This window comes from Oryctolagus cuniculus, chromosome X (assembly GCF_051225735.1).
Source record: "Oryctolagus cuniculus isolate XC-2025 breed Fujian yellow rabbit chromosome X, ASM5122573v1, whole genome shotgun sequence".
NCBI lineage: Eukaryota > Metazoa > Chordata > Mammalia > Lagomorpha > Leporidae > Oryctolagus > Oryctolagus cuniculus.
The window spans coordinates 132,702,325-132,719,756 of record NC_142888.1 but is presented as its reverse complement, the minus strand read 5'-3'; the positions used below and the strand labels follow the sequence as shown (position 1 = coordinate 132,719,756).

General features: G+C 49.1%; 1 protein-coding gene and 1 pseudogene across 1 annotated transcript; one reads left to right on the top strand and one right to left on the bottom strand.

Annotated features, from left to right (window-relative positions):
* Positions 1-9,979: 9,979 nt before the first annotated feature.
* Positions 9,980-10,921, top strand: LOC138847575 (olfactory receptor 13H1-like). Its single transcript, XM_070066709.2, has one exon. The coding sequence runs from the start codon at positions 9,983-9,985 to the stop codon at positions 10,919-10,921; it is 939 nt and encodes a 312-aa protein (XP_069922810.2). The 5' UTR covers positions 9,980-9,982.
* Positions 10,922-14,607: 3,686 nt separating this feature from the next.
* On the bottom strand, positions 14,608-17,220 carry LOC100342846 (DDB1- and CUL4-associated factor 6-like; annotated as a pseudogene).
* Positions 17,221-17,432: the final 212 nt, after the last annotated feature.

The following is a 17,432-nucleotide window of genomic DNA, read 5'->3' as shown; positions in this document are numbered from 1 at the left end:
AGGGATGTCTGTGTCCTGAGAAAGAGAGAGAGGGGTGTGTGTGTGTATTTTAGAGAGAGAGGGAGACAGGGAGGTGTGATTCTGAGAGAGAGAGAGAGAGGGATGTGTGTGTGTGTGAGAGAGGGATTTGATTGTGGGGGGGGGATGTGTGTGTGAGAGAGATGTGTGTGTGTATGAGAGAGGGATGTTTGTGTGTCTGTGAGAGAGAGAGAGGGATGTGAGAGAGAGAGAGAAAGAGAGGGATGTGGGGGGGGCGTGTGTATGAGAGAGATGTGTGTGTTTGTTAGAGAGGTGTGTGTGTGTGTGTGAATGCTGTGGGGGGATGTGGGGGTGTGTGAGAGGATGTGTGTGAGAGAGGGATAAGTGTGTGTGAGAGGGATGTGTGTCTGTATGTGAGAGAGAGAGAGACAGAGGTGTGTGTGTGAGAGAGGGGCTTGTGTGATAGTGAGAGATAGAGAGGGATGTGTGTGTATGAGAGAGATGTGTGGGTGAGAGAGGGATGTGTGTCTGTGAGAGAGAGGATGTGTGTGTATCTGTGAGAGAGAGTTGGGTGGGTGTGAGAGAGAGAAAGAGAGAGGAATGTTGGTGTGTCTGTGAGAGAGGGAGGTGTGTGTGAGAGAGAGGGGTGTGAGAGAGAGCTGTGTGTGTGAGAGAGAGAGAGAGGGATGTGTGGGTATCTGTGAGAGAGAAAGAGGTGTGTGTGTGAGTGAGAGAAAAAAGAGAGGGATGTTTGTGTGTCTGTGAGAGAGGGGTGTGTGTGTGTGTGAGAGAGAGAGAGATGTTTGTGCGTGTTTTAGAGAGAGGTGGTGTGTGTCTGTGAGAGAGAGGTGTATGTGGTGTGAGAGAGAGGGGTGTGTGTGTGTGAGAGAGAGAGAGAGATAAAGAATAGGGGTGTGTGTGGAGAGGGAGGGGGTGTTTGTGTGTGTGAGAGAGATGTATGTGTGTGTGAGAGAGGTGTGTGTGTCTGTGATAGAGAGAGGTGTGTGTGTGACATAGAGACAGAGATGGATGTGTGTGTGTGTGAGAAACAAGGATGCATATGTGTGTGTGAGAGAGATGGGGTTGTGTGTGTGTGAGAGTGAGAGGGATGTGTGACAGAGAGTGATACAGAGGGATGTCTGTGTACTGAGAAAGAGAGAGGGGTGTGTGTGTGTGTTTTAGAGAGAGAGAGAGAGAGAGACAGGGAGGTGTGTTTCTGAGAGAGAGAGAGGGATGTGTGTGTCTGTGAGAGAGAGGTGAGTGTGTGTGTGTGTGTGAGAGAGGTGAGTGTGTGTGTGTGAGAGAGATGTGTGTGTGTCTGAGAGAGAGGTGAATGTGTGTGTGTGAGAGAGAGAGGGATGTGTGAGAGAGACAGAAAGAGAGGGATGAGGGGCGTGTGTGTGAGAGAGATATGTGTGTGTTTGTGAGAGAGGTGGGTGTGTGTGTGTGAGAGAGAGCTGTGTGTGTGTGTGTGTCAGAGGGATGTGTGGGTATCTGTGAGAGAGAAAGAGGGGTGTGTGTGATATAGAAAGAGAGTGGGATGTTTGTGTGTCTGTGAGAAAGAGAGGGGTGTGTGTGTGAGAGAGAGAAAGACAGATGTGTGTGTGAGAGGGATGTGTGTGTATCTGTGTGAGAGAGAGAAGTGTGTGTGTGAGAAAGAGAGAGGGATGTTTCTGTGTCTGTGAGAGAGCAGTGTGTGTGTGTCTGTGAGAGAGAGGTGTATGTGTTGTGAGAGAGATGGGTGTGTGTGTGTGTGAGAGAGAGAGAGAAAGAATAGGGGTGTGTGTGGGAGAGAGGGGGTGTTTGTGTGAGAGAGATGTATGTATGTGTGTGTGAGAGAGGTGTGTGTGTCTCTGATAGAGTGAGGTGTGTGTGTGACATAGAGACAGAGATGGATGTGTGTGTGTGAGAGAGAAACAGGGATGCATATGTGTGTGTGAGAGAGATGGGGTTGTGTGTGTGTGAGAGTGAGAGGGATGTGTGACAGAGAGATAGAGAGGGATGTCTGTGTCCTGAGAAAGAGAGAGAGGGGTGTGTGTGTGTTTTAGAGAGAGAGGGAGACAGGGAGGTGTGTTTCTGAGAGAGAGACAGAGAGGGATGTGTGTGTGTGAGAGAGAGAGGGATTTGATTGTGTGGGGGGATGTGTGTGTGAGAGAGATGTGTGTGTGTATGAGAGAGGGATGTTTGTGTGTCTGTGAGAGAGAGAGAGGGATGTGAGAGAGAGAGAGAAAGAGAGGGATGTGGGGGGGCGTGTGTATGAGAGAGATGTGTGTGTTTGTTAGAGAGGTGTGTGTGTGTGTGTGTGTGAATGCTGTGGGGGGATGTGGGGGTGTGTGAGAGGGTGTGTGTGAGAGAGGGATAAGTGTGTGTGTGAGTGGGATGTGTGTCTGTATGTGTGAGAGAGAGAGACAGAGGTGTGTGTGTGAGAGAGAGGGGCTTGTGTGAGAGTGAGAGATAGAGAGGGATGTGTGTGTATGAGAGAGATGTGTGGGTGAGAGAGGGATGTGTGTCTGTGAGAGAGAGGATGTGTGTGTATCTGTGAGAGAGAGTTGGGTGGGTGTGAGAGAGAGAAAGAGAGAGAAATGTTGGTGTGTCTGTGAGAGAGGGAGGTGTGTGTGAGAGAGAGGGGTGTGAGAGAGAGCTGTGTGTGTGTGTGAGAGAGAGAGGCATGAGAGTGTGTGAGAGAGAGGGATGTGTGTGTGTTTGTATGTGTGAGAGAGAGAGAGACAGAGGTGTGTGTGTGAGAGAGGGGGGCTTGTGTGAGAGTGAGAGATAGAGAGGGATGTGTGTGTATGAGAGACAGGGATGTGTGTGAGAGAGAGAGTGAGAAAGAGAGAGGGATGTGTGTGTGTGTGAGAGAGAGGTGAGTGTGTGTGTGTGAGAGAGAGGTGAGTGTGTGTGTGAGAGAGATGTGTGTGTGTCTGAGAGAGAGGTGAGTGTGTGTGTGTGAGAGAGGGATGTGTGAGAGAGACAGAAAGAGAGAGGGATGAGGGGCGTGTGTGTGAGAGAGATATGTGTGTGTGAGAGAGGTGGGTGTGTGTCTGTGAGACAGAGAGCTGTGTGTGTGTGTGTGTCAGAGGGATGTGTGGGTATCTGTGAGAGAGAAAGAGGGGTGTGTGAGTGAGAGAAAAAGAGAGGGATGTTTGTGTGTCTGTGAGAGAGGGGTGTGTGTGTGTGAGAGAGATGTTTGTGCGTGTTTTAGAGAGAGGTGTGTGTGTGTCTGTGAGAGAGAGGTGTATGTGGTGTGAGAGAGAGGGGTGTGTGTGTGTGTGAGAGAGAGAGAGATAAAGAATAGGGGTGTGTGTGGAGAGGGAGGGGGTGTTTGTGTGTGTGAGAGAGATGTATGTGTGTGTGAGAGAGGTGTGTGTGTCTGTGATAGAGAGAGGTGTGTGTGTGACATAGAGACAGAGATGGATGTGTGTGTGTGAGAAACAGGGATGCATATGTGTGTGAGAGAGAGATGGGGTAGTGTGTGTGTGAGAGTGAGAGGGGGATGTGTGACAGAGAGAGATACAGAGGGATGTCTGTGTACGGAGAAAGAGAGAGGGGTGTGTGTGTGTTTTAGAGAGAGAGAGAGAGAGAGACAGGGAGGTGTGTTTCTGAGAGAGAGAGAGGGATGTGTGTGTCTGTGAGAGAGAGGTGAGTGTGTGTGTGTGTGTGAGAGAGGTGAGTGTGTGTGTGAGAGAGAGATGTGTGTGTGTCTGAGAGAGAGGTAAGTGTGTGTGTGTGAGAGAGAGAGGGATGTGTGAGAGAGACAGAAAGAGAGAGGGATGAGGGGTGTGTGTGTGAGAGAGATATGTGTGTGTTTGTGAGAGAGGTGGGTGTGTGTGTGTGAGAGAGAGCTGTGTGTGTGTGTGTCAGAGGGATGTGTGGGTATCTGTGAGAGAGAAAGAGGGGTGTGTGTGTGATATAGAAAGAGAGTGGGATGTTTGTGTGTCTGTGAGAAAGAGAGGGGTGTGTGTGTGTGAGAGAGAGATGTGTGTGTGTGTTTTAGAGGTGTGTGTGTGTCTGTGAGAGAGTGGTGTATGTGGTGTGAGAGAGCGGTGTATGTGTGTGTGAGAGAGATAAAGAATAGGGGTGTGTGTGGAGAGAGAGGGGGTGTTTGTGGGAGAGAGAGGTGTATGTGTGTGTGAGAGAGGTGTGTGTGTCTGTGATAGAGAGAGGTGTGTGTGTGACATAGAGACAGAGATGGATGTGTGTGTGTGAGAGAGAAACAGGGATGCATATGTGTGTGTGAGAGAGATGGGGTTGTGTGTGTGTGAGAGTGAGAGGGATGTGTGACAGAGAGAGATAGAGAGGGATGTCTGTGTCCTGAGAAAGAGAGGTGTGTGTGTGTTTTAGAGAGAGAGAGAGAGAGAGAGGGAGGTGTGTTTCTGAGAGATAGACGGATGTGTGTGTGTGAGAGAGAGAGGGATTTGTGTGTGTGTGTGTGTGTGAGAGAGAGAGAGAGAGGGGTGGGATGTGTGTGTGAGAGAGAGAGGGATTTGTGGGTGTGTGTGTGTGAGAGAGTGAGAAGGATGTGTTTGTGAGAGAGATGTGTGTGTCTGTGAGAGAGGGATGTTTGTGTGTCTGTGAGAGAGAGAATGATGATGAGAGAGAGAGAGAGAAAAAGAGGGATGTGGGGGCCGTGTGTGTGAGAGAGATGTGTGTGTTTGTGAGAGAGGTGGGTGTGAGTCTGTGAGAGAGCTGTGGGGGGTTTGGGGGTGTGAGGGGTGTGTGTGTGAGAGAGGCATGACAGTGTGTGTGAGAGGGATGTGTGTGTGTTTGTGTGTGTGTGTGAGAGAGACAGAGGTGTGTGTGTGTGAGAGAGAGGGGCTTGTATGAGAGTGAGAGATAGAGAGGGATGTGTGTGTATGAGAGAGGTGTGTGGGTGAGAGAGGGATGTGTGTGTGAGAGAGAGGATGTGTGTGTATGTGTGAGAGAGTTGGGTGGGTGTGAGAGAAAGAGAGAGGGATGTTTGTGTGTCTGTGAGAGAGGGAGGTGTGTGTGAGAGAGAGGGGGGATGTGTGTGTGAGAGAGAGGGGTGTGAGAGAGAGAGGGGTGTGTGTGTGTCAGAGAGAGGCATGAGAATGTGTGAGAGGGATGTGTGTGTGTTTCTATGTGTGAGAGAGAGAGACAGAGGTGTGTGTGAGAGAGAGGGGCTTATGTGAGAGTGAGAGATGGAGAGGGATGTGTGTGTATGAGAGAGGTGTGTGGGTGAGAGAGGGATGTGTGTGTGTGTGTGAAAGAGAGAGGATGTGTGTGTATCTGTGAGAGAGAGAGGAGTGTGTGTGAGAGAGAGAGGTTGTGTGTGTGAGAGAGATGTGTGTGTCTCTGAGAGAGAGGTGAGTGTGTGTGTGTGAGAGAGGTGAGTGTGTGTGTGTGAGAGAGAGAGGGATACGTGAGAGAGACAGAAAGAGAGAGGGATGGGGGTGTGTGTGTGACAGGGATATGTGTGTGTTTGTGAGAGCGGTGGGTGTGTGTCTGTGAGAGAGAGAGAGCTGTGTGTGTGTGAGAGAGGGATGTGTGGGTATCTGTGAGAGAGAAAGAGGGGTGTGTGAGAGAGAGAAAGAGAGAGGGATGTATGTGTGTCTGTGATAGAGGGGTGTGTGTGTGTGTGAGAGAGAGAGAGAAAGATGTATGTGGTGTGAGAGATAGAGGGGTATGAGTGTGTGAGAGAGAGAGAAAGAATAGGGTGTGTGTGGAGAGAGAGGGGGTGTTTGTGTGAGAGAGATGTATGTGTGTGTGAGAGAGGTGTGTGTGTCTGTGATAGAGAGAGGTGTGTGTGTGACAGAGAGACAGAGATGGATGTGTGTGTGTGAGAAACAGGGATGCATATGTGTGTGTGAGAAAGATGGAGTTGTGTGTGTGAGAGTGAGAGGGATGTGTGACAGAGAGATAAAGAGGGATGTCTGTGTCCTGAGAAAGAGAGAGAGAGGGGTGTGTGTGTGTGTGTGTTTTAGAGAGAGAGAGATAGACAGGGAGGTGTGTTTCTAAGAGGGGGGCATGTGTATGTGAGAGAGAGGTGTGTGTGTCTGTGTGAGAGAGAGGGGGATGTGTGAGAGAGAGAGAGAAAGAGAGGGATGTGGGGGGGCGTGTGTGTGAGAGAGATGTGTGTGTTTGTGAGAGAGGTGGGTGTGTGTCTGTGAGAGAGAGAGCTGTGGGGGGGATGTGGGGGGGTGTGAGAGGGGGGTGTGTGTGAGAGAGAGAGAAAGAGAGAGGGATGTTTGTGTGTCTGTGAGAGAGGGATGTGTGTGTGTTTGTGTGTGTGTGAGAGAGACAGAGGTGTGTGTGTGTGAGAGAGGGGCTTTTGTGAGAGTGAGAGAGAGGGATGTGTGTGTGAGAGAGAGAGTGAAAAAGAGAGGAATGTGTGTGTCTGTGTGAGAGAGAGGAGTGTGTGTGAGAGAGAAAGAGAGAGGGATGTATGTGTGTGTGAGAGAGCTGTGTGTGTTTCTGTGAGAGAGAGGTGTGTGTGTGTGTGAGAGAGAGAGGGATGTGTGTGTGTTTTAGAGAGAGGGATGTGTGTTTCTGTGTGAGAGAGAGGGTCTGTCTGTGTGAGAGAGAGATATGTGTGTGTGACAGAGAGAAGTGTGTGTGTGTCTGTGAGAGAGAGGTGTGTGTGGTGAGAAAGAGAGAGAGAGAGGGGTGAGTGTGTGAGACAGAGAAAGAGATAGGGATGTGTGTGTGGAGAGAGGGGGGGTGTTTGTGTGAGAGAGAGATGTGTGTGTGTGTGTGTGTGTGTGAAAGAGGTGTGTGTGTCTGTGATAGACAGAGAGGTGTGTGTGTGAGAGAGATAGACAGAGATGGATGTGTGTGTGTGAGAGAGAAACTGGGATGCATATGTGTGTGTGAGAGAGAAAGAGAGAGGGATGTATGTGTGTGTGAGAGAGGTGTGTGTGTCTGTGAGAGAGAGGTGGGTGTGTGTGAGAGAGAGAGAGGGATGTGTGTGTGTTTTAGAGAGAGGGATGTGTGTTTCTGTGTGAGAGAGAGGGTCTGTCTGTGTGAGAGAGAGATATGTGTGTGTGTGAGAGAGAAGTGTGTGTGTGTGTCTGTGAGAGAGAGGTGTGTGTGGTGAGAGAGAGAGTGAGGGGGGTGAGTGTGTGAGACAGAGAAAGAGATAGGGATGTGTGTGTGGAGAGGGGGGGTGTTTGTGTGAGAGAGAGATGTGCGTGTGTGTGTGAAAGAGGTGTGTGTGTCTGTGATAGACAGAGAGGTGTGTGTGTGAGAGAGATAGACAGAGATGGATGTGTGTGTGTGTGTGAGAGAGAAACAGGGATGCATATGTGTGTGTGAGAGAGAAAGAGAGAGGGATGTATGTGTGTGTGAGAGAGGTGTGTGTGTCTGTGAGAGAGAGGTGTGTGTGTGAGAGAGAGAGAGAGGGATGTGTGTGTTTTAGAGAGAGGGATGTGTGTTTCTGTGTGAGAGAGAGGGTCTGTCTGTGTGAGAGAGAGATATGTGTGTGTGTGAGAGAGAAGTGTGTGTGTGTGTCTGTGAGAGAGAGGTGTGTATGGTGAGAGAGAGAGAGGGGGGGGTGAGTGTGTGAGACAGAGAAAGAGATAGGGATGTGTGTGTGGAGAGGGGGGGTGTTTGTGTGAGAGAGAGATGTGCGTGTGTGTGTGAAAGAGGTGTGTGTGTCTGTGATAGACAGAGAGGTGTGTGTGTGAGAGAGATAGACAGAGATGGATGTGTGTGTGTGTGAGAGAGAGAAACAGGGATGCATATGTGTGTGTGAGAGAGAAAGAGAGAGGGATGTATGTGTGTGTGAGAGAGGTGTGTGTGTCTGTGAGAGAGAGGTGTGTGTGTGAGAGAGAGAGAGAGGGATGTGTGTGTGTTTTAGAGAGAGGGATGTGTGTTTCTGTGTGAGAGAGAGGGTCTGTCTGTGTGAGAGAGAGATATGTGTGTGTGTGAGAGAGAAGTGTGTGTGTGTGTCTGTGAGAGAGAGGTGTGTGTGGTGAGAGAGAGAGGGGGGGGGTGAGTGTGTGAGACAGAGAAAGAGATAGGGATGTGTGTGTGGAGAGGGGGGGTGTTTGTGTGAGGGAGAGATGTGCGTGTGTGTGTGAAAGAGGTGTGTGTGTCTGTGATAGACAGAGAGGTGTGTGTGTGAGAGAGATAGACAGAGATGGATGTGTGTGTGTGTGAGAGAGAAACAGAGATGGATGTGTGTGTGTGAGAGAGAGGCGGTTGTGTGTGTTTGTGTGAGAGAGAGACAGGGAGGAGTGTTTCTGAGAGAGAGAGGGTTGTGTGTGTTAGAGAGAGGTGAGTGTGTGAGAGAGAGAGAGAGAGAAAGAGAGAGGGATGTGTGTGTGAGAGAGAGAGGGATGTGTTTGTCTATGAGGGAGAGAGAGGGGGGTGTTTGTGAGAGAGAGAGGGATGTGTGAGAGAAAGAGAGAGGGATGTGTGTGTGTGTGAGAGAGAGATGTATGTGTCTGTGAGAGAGGTGTGAGTGTGTGTGAGAGAGGGAGGGATATGTGTGTGTCTGTGAGAGAGAGAGGGGTGTGTTTTTGTGAGAGAGAGAGGGATGTGAGAGAGAGAGGGATGTGAGAGAGAGAGAAAGAGAGAGGGATGTGTGTATGTGTGTGTTGTGAGAGAGAGGGATGTGTGTGTGTGTGTGAGAGAGAGAGTGATGTGTGTGCGTTTGCGAGGGGGGGTTTGAGAGAGAGAGCTCTGTGTGTGAGAGAGAGATGGATGTGTGTGTGTTTGTGTGAGAGAGATGTGTGTGTGTCTGTGAGGGAGAGATTGAGAGTTGTGTGTGTGTATGGGGGGGGAGGTGTGTGTGTGTGAGAGAGGGATGTGTATGAGAGAGAGAGATGTGTGTGCATCTGTGAGAGAGAGAGAGAGAGAGAGAGAGAGAGGACATGGGAAGATTTTTCCCAGTGCCTACCCCACAGGATGTGTCTGTAATGCTCATTCAATTCAACCAGCACGTTAACAAGGCTTGCTGATGGACAGCATATGGAGAGTAAGACAGAGAAGGCTTCTAACTTTTGGAGACCTCCAGTATATCCCAGACCCTGAATGAGACGGCAGATGTGGAAAATGGCATTTACCTAGGGAGGAATGGGGCAAAACCATGAGTTGACTTCCACCAAGCGGTGCTGAAGGTGGTAGCGAATGCGCGAGTGGAGGTGCCCGGCTGTTCGGCGGGTCAGCAGATGTGTTGATCGCTTCTAGCACAGCGGTCAGGGGCTTTGCAAAGAACACGGGCACGGGCCTCAGCCACCTTTGTCTTATCCAGCAAGCCCCCTTCAAGATCTCACACTGCAAATGCAGTCAGTTCGGGCCTCGACAGCTGCCAGGACATTTGCAACCAAGCCCAGAGCAGTGCTGGCCTGGCCTGCCCCACCCAGCTGCCCACCTCTATGCAAGAGTCCAAAGGGAACGGGGCACCCAACAGGAGAGTCCCTAGCTGGCTCGCGATGGGGGCCTCCCCTGAACATCCTGAGCCTGTCCCCATTCCCTTTCTCCTTTCTCTCTTCTCTGCTGGGAAGACTGATGAGCTGCTGGTTGGAGAGGTGGGAGGAAACCCTCGTGGGTCTTTCAGCCTCAGGCCCAGTGCGGGAAGGGACGCGGGACCTCGAGCAGTGAACTTGATCAAGCAGCAAACAGTATCGACCTGAGGACCTTTCCCTGTGCCGCCGTGCTGTCATCCTTCTGCCCCTGGATGACAAGACCATGTGCATCCTCCCATGCTCAGATCTCGTTTAGCTTGGAGTGGGAGATCACTGGCGATGTGTTTGGCCAGATGGCTAGGTGGATGCTCTGTTCTCTCTTCCTCAAAGACTGTGCGTGCTAGTCCAGGGCTGCCGACCCCGCTTTGCCAGAGGACTGCCTTTTCATTTCCCCAGCGCAGGATGCAGAGATGGGGCTGGAGCTGCTGGCAGGCAGGGCCTGAAAGTTTCCGAGATGAGCTTGTGTCATGGGCTGCTGTGCTTCGACTAACTTGGAGGTTTAACCGATGGACTCCTGGTTAACAAAGCGCTGCTCCTCTGCTTACTCTCCCTGCCTGTAGCTGTGCCTAGAGGAAATGAATTACCAGGAAAGTGGAAACTACACCAGAGTGACGGAATTCGTTCTGCTGGGGCTGTCCACGCACCCCGCATCCCAGAGTGCCCTCTTCTGGTCACTCATGTTTCTCTACATGGTGACTTTGGCGGGAAACGGCATGATCATCTTCCTGGTAGGAGTCAGTTCTCCGCTCCACACCCCGATGTATTTCTTCCTCAGTAACTTATCGTTACTGGATCTCCTGTTCTCCACCAGTGCTGTGCCCTTGATCATGGTGCACTCTCTGCAGGACTTCCCCACCATCTCCTACCGCTCCTGCTTTGCCCAGCTCACCATCCGAGCCTTCCTGGTACTGGCTCAGTGTTTCCTGCTGGCCATCATGGCTTACGACCGGTTTGTGGCAATCTCAGCTCCGCTCCGGTACAACCTGGTCATGTCTTCTCGAGTGTGCGCTGTGCTGGTGTTGGCTGCATGGATGGCAGCTCTCCTCCTCACCGTTACACCCGTTCTGCTCTTGCCCATCAGCTTCTGTGGGCATAACACCGTCAATCACTTCTCCTGCGAAGTGCAAGCCATCTTTAAATTGCTCTGTTCCAACACCACTTCCCTAGAGGTTATGATGATGGTGTGTGCTGTTACTTCAATGCCAGTACCTTTGAGTTTCATCCTGATCTCCTACCTTTGTATCCTCAAGGCTGTCTTAAGAATCCACCCAGCCGAGGCCAGGCTTAAAGCCTTTTCCACGTGTGGCTCTCACCTGGTTGTGGTCACCATCTACTTTGGGACACTAATATATATTTACGTGAGGCCTCAGACCAAAAAGGTCGAGGACGGAGACAAGATTGTCTCTATATTTTATGCAGCGGTGACCCCAATGCTAAACCCCCTCATCTACGCCCTGAGAAACAAGGACGTGAAGGCTGCTCTCAGGAGAGTGACTTGTGGGGCCAAGTCCTGAGGCTCCAGCACACAGCAGGGTGCTGGGTGACAGGACGGTGCAAGGGCTTGAGCTGTCCTGGCAGCTTTGCATCTGCGAGTGGCACTACGGGAAGGGAAAAGGACTTGCAAGGCGTCCGCATATCGGAAGAGATTACGCAAGAATGAGGATCTGACGCCACAAACATAGACAAGTGCTAAATGTCACCTGCATCTCAAATACAAATAAAGTGCAAACTCAACACGAGGAGCAAGGGCTACAATGTGTATGCCAGAAAAATAATCAACGTCTCGTAGATCATGAAGCCAGAGGAGAAATACCCCAATAAGACAATGGCCAAAAGGCACGAACATGCATTTGATTAAAGAGGAAACCAGAGCTCAGATCTAAGCAACAGTAAGGTAGCACTTTGTACATATCGAATTCACAAAAATGGAAAGTGTTTGCAGCATAGGGCACCGCTGAGTGTTTAGGTAAAGACGCCAGGGTGGGGGATGTGAGTGGGTGCACGTCCACTCACATAGGATGACCTATTCTGTTGGGGTGGAGGTAGCTGGCAGCTGGCAGCTGGCAGCGGCCTCGTCTTCTGCATTTGCTACTCTGAGAACACCGGGGCAGATATACAGGCCTGGTGGGGGCTCTGAAGATGCCCAACCTGGAACATGATGTCAGTCTCTGCCCACAGAGACTGCACAGTTGGGGCACTTGCCCTTGCACCCTCCCCAGTAGTGGGAGGACCTGGGGTGAAGGATGGTTTCCCTCCAAAGGCAACTCCTCCTCTTCTGCCCTCTGTGTGAGGGAGCTCCAGGGGGCGGTTGGTCTTGCACAGGTGGTCCGCTTTATGTAGAACGGGAGGCCTTCCGAGGACCCTTCTTCACAACTGGGAGCTTTGGGAAGATGGGAAAGACCTGCTTTGGCATCTTATGTCACCATGCCGCCTCGATGCACCTGTGCCACAGAATGCTTACGCATGCAGGTAACACGTATGTGCAAGAATGCTCCTTAAGGCACTCTTGGGACTTGTGAGAATTTTGAATAAAAGCCTTAAGTGTCCCTGCATAGTGCAGTACTATGGAACACCGTGTAGCTAGGATGGCCCTACTCGGTCTCTCTTCTGGGGCCAGAAGGTGATCTGGAGGGAGCACATACTATGTTCGTGATGAAGACAAAAGTGCAAGGGGGTGGTCAGGATGTCTCCCAAGGCCCAGGGTCAAATTAGCAGGTTGTTACTTTTGTCGGTATTTGATGAGCTAAAGTAGGGAGAGTCTAGCTCAACACAAGTATCAGTGGGGCATGGAGATGTATTCTGTCACTAGAGGGAGGAACACCAAAGTCAAGAGGCTGAGGGCGTGGCTGAAATGGAGGATTAAGAACTAGGGGAAATGTTGCAGTTCACCATAGAGGGCAAAGATGTCGGCAAGGGAGCTGGCAACTTCACCCCCGGTGTAGATGGGAGTGCTGAGAAAAGAAAACTCCAAGTGTATACTCGAACCCACATCTGGTGGCTCTGGCTGGTAGGTACCTTCAGCACTGGGCCCCGGGTTAGTGTGGGCCCTTTCAATTGTGTGCTGGGTTGCTGCTAGACAATAAATACCCTCCTCGCAACTCCCGCATCTATCCTTAAGTTTCTGGACGTTTGGATTGCAAGCATTTTCAGAAATGTGTCATGTTCGACAGCGAGAAGCTGCCTCTATCCAGACAGTCTGTTTGGACTGTGTGGGTGTAGGTGGTGGAGAGAGCAAGCAATGGGGCGCAAGGCACCCATGTTAGATCTGGGCTCCTGGATTTCCAATGGGGCGCCACCTGCATAGCACAGCTTACAAGCAAGATGGACAAGACACACGGTCAGGTCAATCTTGGGCAGCAATTGTGTTCCCAACTCTTAAAATGTATGTTGATGAAGACAAAGAACAGCCAGAAGCAGAGTAACGAGATGCGACAACTAAAATAGCAGGGGTTGTAGTCAGAGAACAATATATTCTCTATTTTGCACTGAAAAATGCTAAAAAACAGGGCAGGTGTTTGGCCTAGTGATGAATATACTGCTTGGAGCACCTACATCCCATATCCCAGTGCCTGGATTTGAGTCTCAGCTCTGCTCCCAATTCCAGCTGTCTGCTAGTGTGTATCCTGGTAGGCAGCAGGTGATGGCTCAAGTACTTGGACCCCTGCCACACACGTGGAAGACCTAGATGGAGTTCATGGCTCCTGGCTTTGACTCGACCCCTCCCTGGCCACTGTGACCATTTCTGGAATGAAGCAACAGATGGAAGATAGCTTTCTCTCTCTCTCTCTCACTCGCTCTCTCGCTCTCGCTCTCTCCCTCCCCCCCCCCCCCACTGTGGCCATTTGAGGACTAAAACAGGTACAATAGATAGAAGATTGATAGCTCTCTATCTCTATATCTGCCTTTTGAATAAATAAATAAATAAATCTATTTTTAAAAAAGCAAGCCACAATCTGAAAGAAGATATTTGCTATGCATAAAACTGACCAAGTGAGTAGCTAGATTTTAGAATATAAAGAGTTCCTATTTCCTAAACAAAAGCCCCCTGCTTACAGCCCATTGACAGGAAGTTAATCTTAGGATCAATCCTAGTGGCAAGAAAGACCAGGAAATCTTTGTGCTAGGCTGCCATGCACCAGATACAGATCAGAGAGCTCAGGCAGTGGATGGCAGCCAAGACGGAAGGAGAGGGAAAGATGAGCATGGCCTACTCACTTGGCCACAATATTGCTCGAGGGTTCTAGCTCACCCCGTTTGCTTGTCAACGAACGTATTTTGAAGAGCATCTCTCTTAATTTTTTGCTTTCTAACTCATCAACATCTGCTCTTATCTATTTCCTTTGTACTTTTTTAATGTTTATCCTGTAGATGTTTTATTGGCTTCTTGAATCAGACACAATTTATGTCCAGTCTTTTAGGACTTTTCAGACCTTTTCCATGTTTGACTTTTTCTTGTGAAATGATTTTAGACTTACAAAAGAGTCACAAAGAGTACAGAGAATTTCTGTCTCCTTCAAACAGCTTCCTCTAAAGCTAACTTCTTAAAAGTTTATTCTGGGAAATTGGTGTTTTGTACTTGAGATTTGTACATCTTTACGGTGCACAGTGCAACATTTATCCACAGCAGGCAATCAGCACCCCCACTTCCCCACCTTTCTCCCAGCTCCTCTCCTTGGGTTCTTATACAGCATATAATTCATGAGCATGACCGCTAGTCATCACTGTGGTTTGCTACCTGCCACCGCACCTCCTCCTACCCCTCTGCCACACTTTCCTGTCTCCAGTAATCATGATTCTAAGTTCAGGTAGTGATTTCCAATTCCATTTTTCCATAACCATCTTGAAGCACATTTTTTTTTGGCAAGTGTAGAATAGTATTTGAACCAACATTTTCACTATAATGAAAATTACTCTTCAATGTTGATCCAAGTTCCCACAACCGAAGGTTTGGGGAAGTATTGCACTTTGTATTTTCTAGCACTCCTCATACACGGAAAAGGTTTTGAAAACATTTTGCTTGTTTTGTCTTATGCACTCTCCCAAATTCATCCACACATTCATTCCAAACCAATGTCAGGTTATCCCCAAAAAGGGGAAAAACTCCCAAAAAATGCACTAAAGTTCTGTAAAGAAAAAACATATAATAAATTGCCTTATACAAATTTCAGAACATCTAAGTGCTTGCCAAGAGAGGTGCTTATTACTTATCCTCGTTTTCATTCTCCTGGCCAGAGCCATCTGACATGTCACCTTCCCACTGGTGAGCTCCAATACGATTCAGTGAAGCCAACACCTGCAACATGATAGAGGCTGGAACTGTAATGGTATTTCTAGTCTCTTCCAGCATGAGTTTGTTTCGAGTTATAACTTCATCAGCAAGCTTTCGGTTAGAAATCCTTAACTCTTCTGGTGGTGACCAGATCTTTATGTCATAATCTATGCCGCATGAGGCTAGACCATTGTCCTGGAGTTGCGACGGCCTTTATAAACCACCATTACCAGTGGCCTTCTAATGTTCTTTCTTTTCCCCACCTGAAGAACTGCTGAATGCGGGCAACTGCAGAGCGTCTATCACCAGGTCCTGCTGGATACCTTGCACCTGGGATCATCATCACTATCATCTGTGTCCTGAAGAGCAGCATCCCTGGCTGATGTTTCCTCATGAGCTGACGGCTCGATGGCTTCTGTTTGGGCCTGAGGCTCAGGATTGGTGAATTTGGATTGGAAGTACTCTCAGTGCTAGTCCGATCTGAAGTTTCTGGTTCCTTGCCTTTTTGGACAAAGAGGATTCTTCTGGAACCTCACAAAAGCTACCAAGATTGAAGTTATTCCTTTCTCCCGAGTTGGAACCCAGTGGCTCAGTTGCAAATACATCTGATTGTGCTGTATCTGTACTGTTCCAATCTAGGTTTTCTGCAGATGTGTGCCTGTTAGGTCTGGAATAGTGTGGGGCTCTGGTCTTTTGTACCCCGAGAAAGGAGAGAGAAAAAGGAGATGGAGACCGACCTCAACAGAGACAGGTTGCTGTACTGGAAGCACAGAGGTTGACAAGAGTCTGTTCCTGTGAAGAGACTGTGCTGGGTGCATTTGGGACTCAGGTTTCATCCCGTTAGGAGGGAATTGGGGAGAGGTGTAGAAGGCAGCTGGCAGAAGAGTAGGGGGCTCTTTGAAGTCTCTGGGAATTTCCCTCTCATCTGTTTCATAGCTGCCCTGTGTAGTTTATCTGTTTTTCCATTTGCAATGCAAGGAGTTGAGAAGGTCTGCTTAGGCACCAAGGCTCTCCACAAAAGGGAGGATGTGGGGGGGGCAGGGATAATGGAAGGAGGGAAAAGGTACATCAAGTCCTTTAGTGCCTTCTTGACATTTTGTCACACGCTCTGATGATTCTTCAAAACCTGTTTCATTATCTCCTTCTGGTGGTGGTACAGAGCTCTGTGGGACCAGTGATTCTTTTGACCCGCGGATTTGCAATGGCTCCCATTTCCTCTAGAACTTGAGGCTGTACTGCTCCATTCATCTGTAAAGTTCAGTCTTACTGTGCTTGTGGTTGTTTCTTCTGTGCTGTAGGGCAAACTTAAAGCTGCTTCACCTGTCCCTGGATTGGGGCTCAGTTTTTCATTATTGTTATCCTGTTGCTTGTCAAGGGACATGGATCCGAGCTGTTAACCACAGAAGGAGAATCTGACCCTCTCTAGGCTGCCTCCATGCTCCTGTGGGGCTCTGTGGTAGGGGGCCAGCACCAGCAGACTCTACAGGGTGCTGTCACTCTGAGCAGGAGTCAGCAACCCATGACTTCGGGGGACCAGACTGATGATGTGTATGGTGCCCAGATGCCTCAGCAGCCAGTCTCTGTTCGCTGTCTGGAGATGATAACAAAGAAGTAGAATGAGGGCTTTCTGTGGAAGATAAGGTCAAATGGGCTGGAGCTGATACTGTAGAAGTCATAGAAGGTTAAGGTAATTGATGAGAAGGAGTATTTACATCCATTGCAGTTTCACCCACTTCCAAATCCGGACTTGATGGGCCAGTAGGAACAGTTGAAACATCTGACTGACTCCTTCCACGTCTGGGTCAAGATCTTCCTCGTCCTCTATTACTCTGTGCAACTTCATTTGCTTCTCAAGCCATCTTGATAACATATCAGACATTCTCTGCATCAGTGACACCACTGGGACTTTGTTCTCCATCTCATTCTCATTCACTCTCAGGCCTTGCTCTGGGTCCAGTATCTGACCAATCACCAAGAAGCCTCAAACGCTTAACTGGTGGCTGTCGGAACTCTTCTCTCTTCTGCAGAAGGAGTCTTACATTCTCGTGCTGTGTCATCTTTTGGGTCAAAAAGGTATAGGTAATCTGAAGAGTAACTAACGAGAATCTCTTGGCCATCTTCACTGTAACACAGAGGTGTCACTCTGCAGGATTTATTATTAAGATGGGAAGGAATAAAACAGGCAACCATTCCAGTGACTCCTCGCACTGCATAATTCGCTGTAACTCTTGTGCCCAGCATTCGGCGATCATGTCTTCATACTGAGTTATCAGAACAACCTAGAGCAAGGTAATATGGTATTGGTGAATGAAGAGCTATGGATGTGGCAGCACGGCGACAGTCAATATCAGAACAACCTAGAGCAAGATAATATGGTATTGGTGAATGAAGAGCTATGGATGTGGCAGCACGGCGACAGTCAATCAAAATGTCATCTTTGCAATCTTCTTTTGTGCAGCTAGTTTTGATGTGTGCATCAAACCACCCAACTGTTCCGTCTTCATCACAAGGTAGAAAAGTGTAAGGGTCATTTGGTACAGTCATAATCTCATAAGTAGTTCCAGAATGGCGCGTGAATTGGCACTATTACTTTCCACATCTTGCTCAACATTGGTATAAAATACTACTCCATCTCCAGAGCAGGATACAATCTGCTTATCATCCGTACATGGTGAGAACTTTGCACTAAATATATTTGCTTGATGCCCTGAACCAATTGTCAAAACCTTTCTGCTATAAGGATTACTAATTACTAA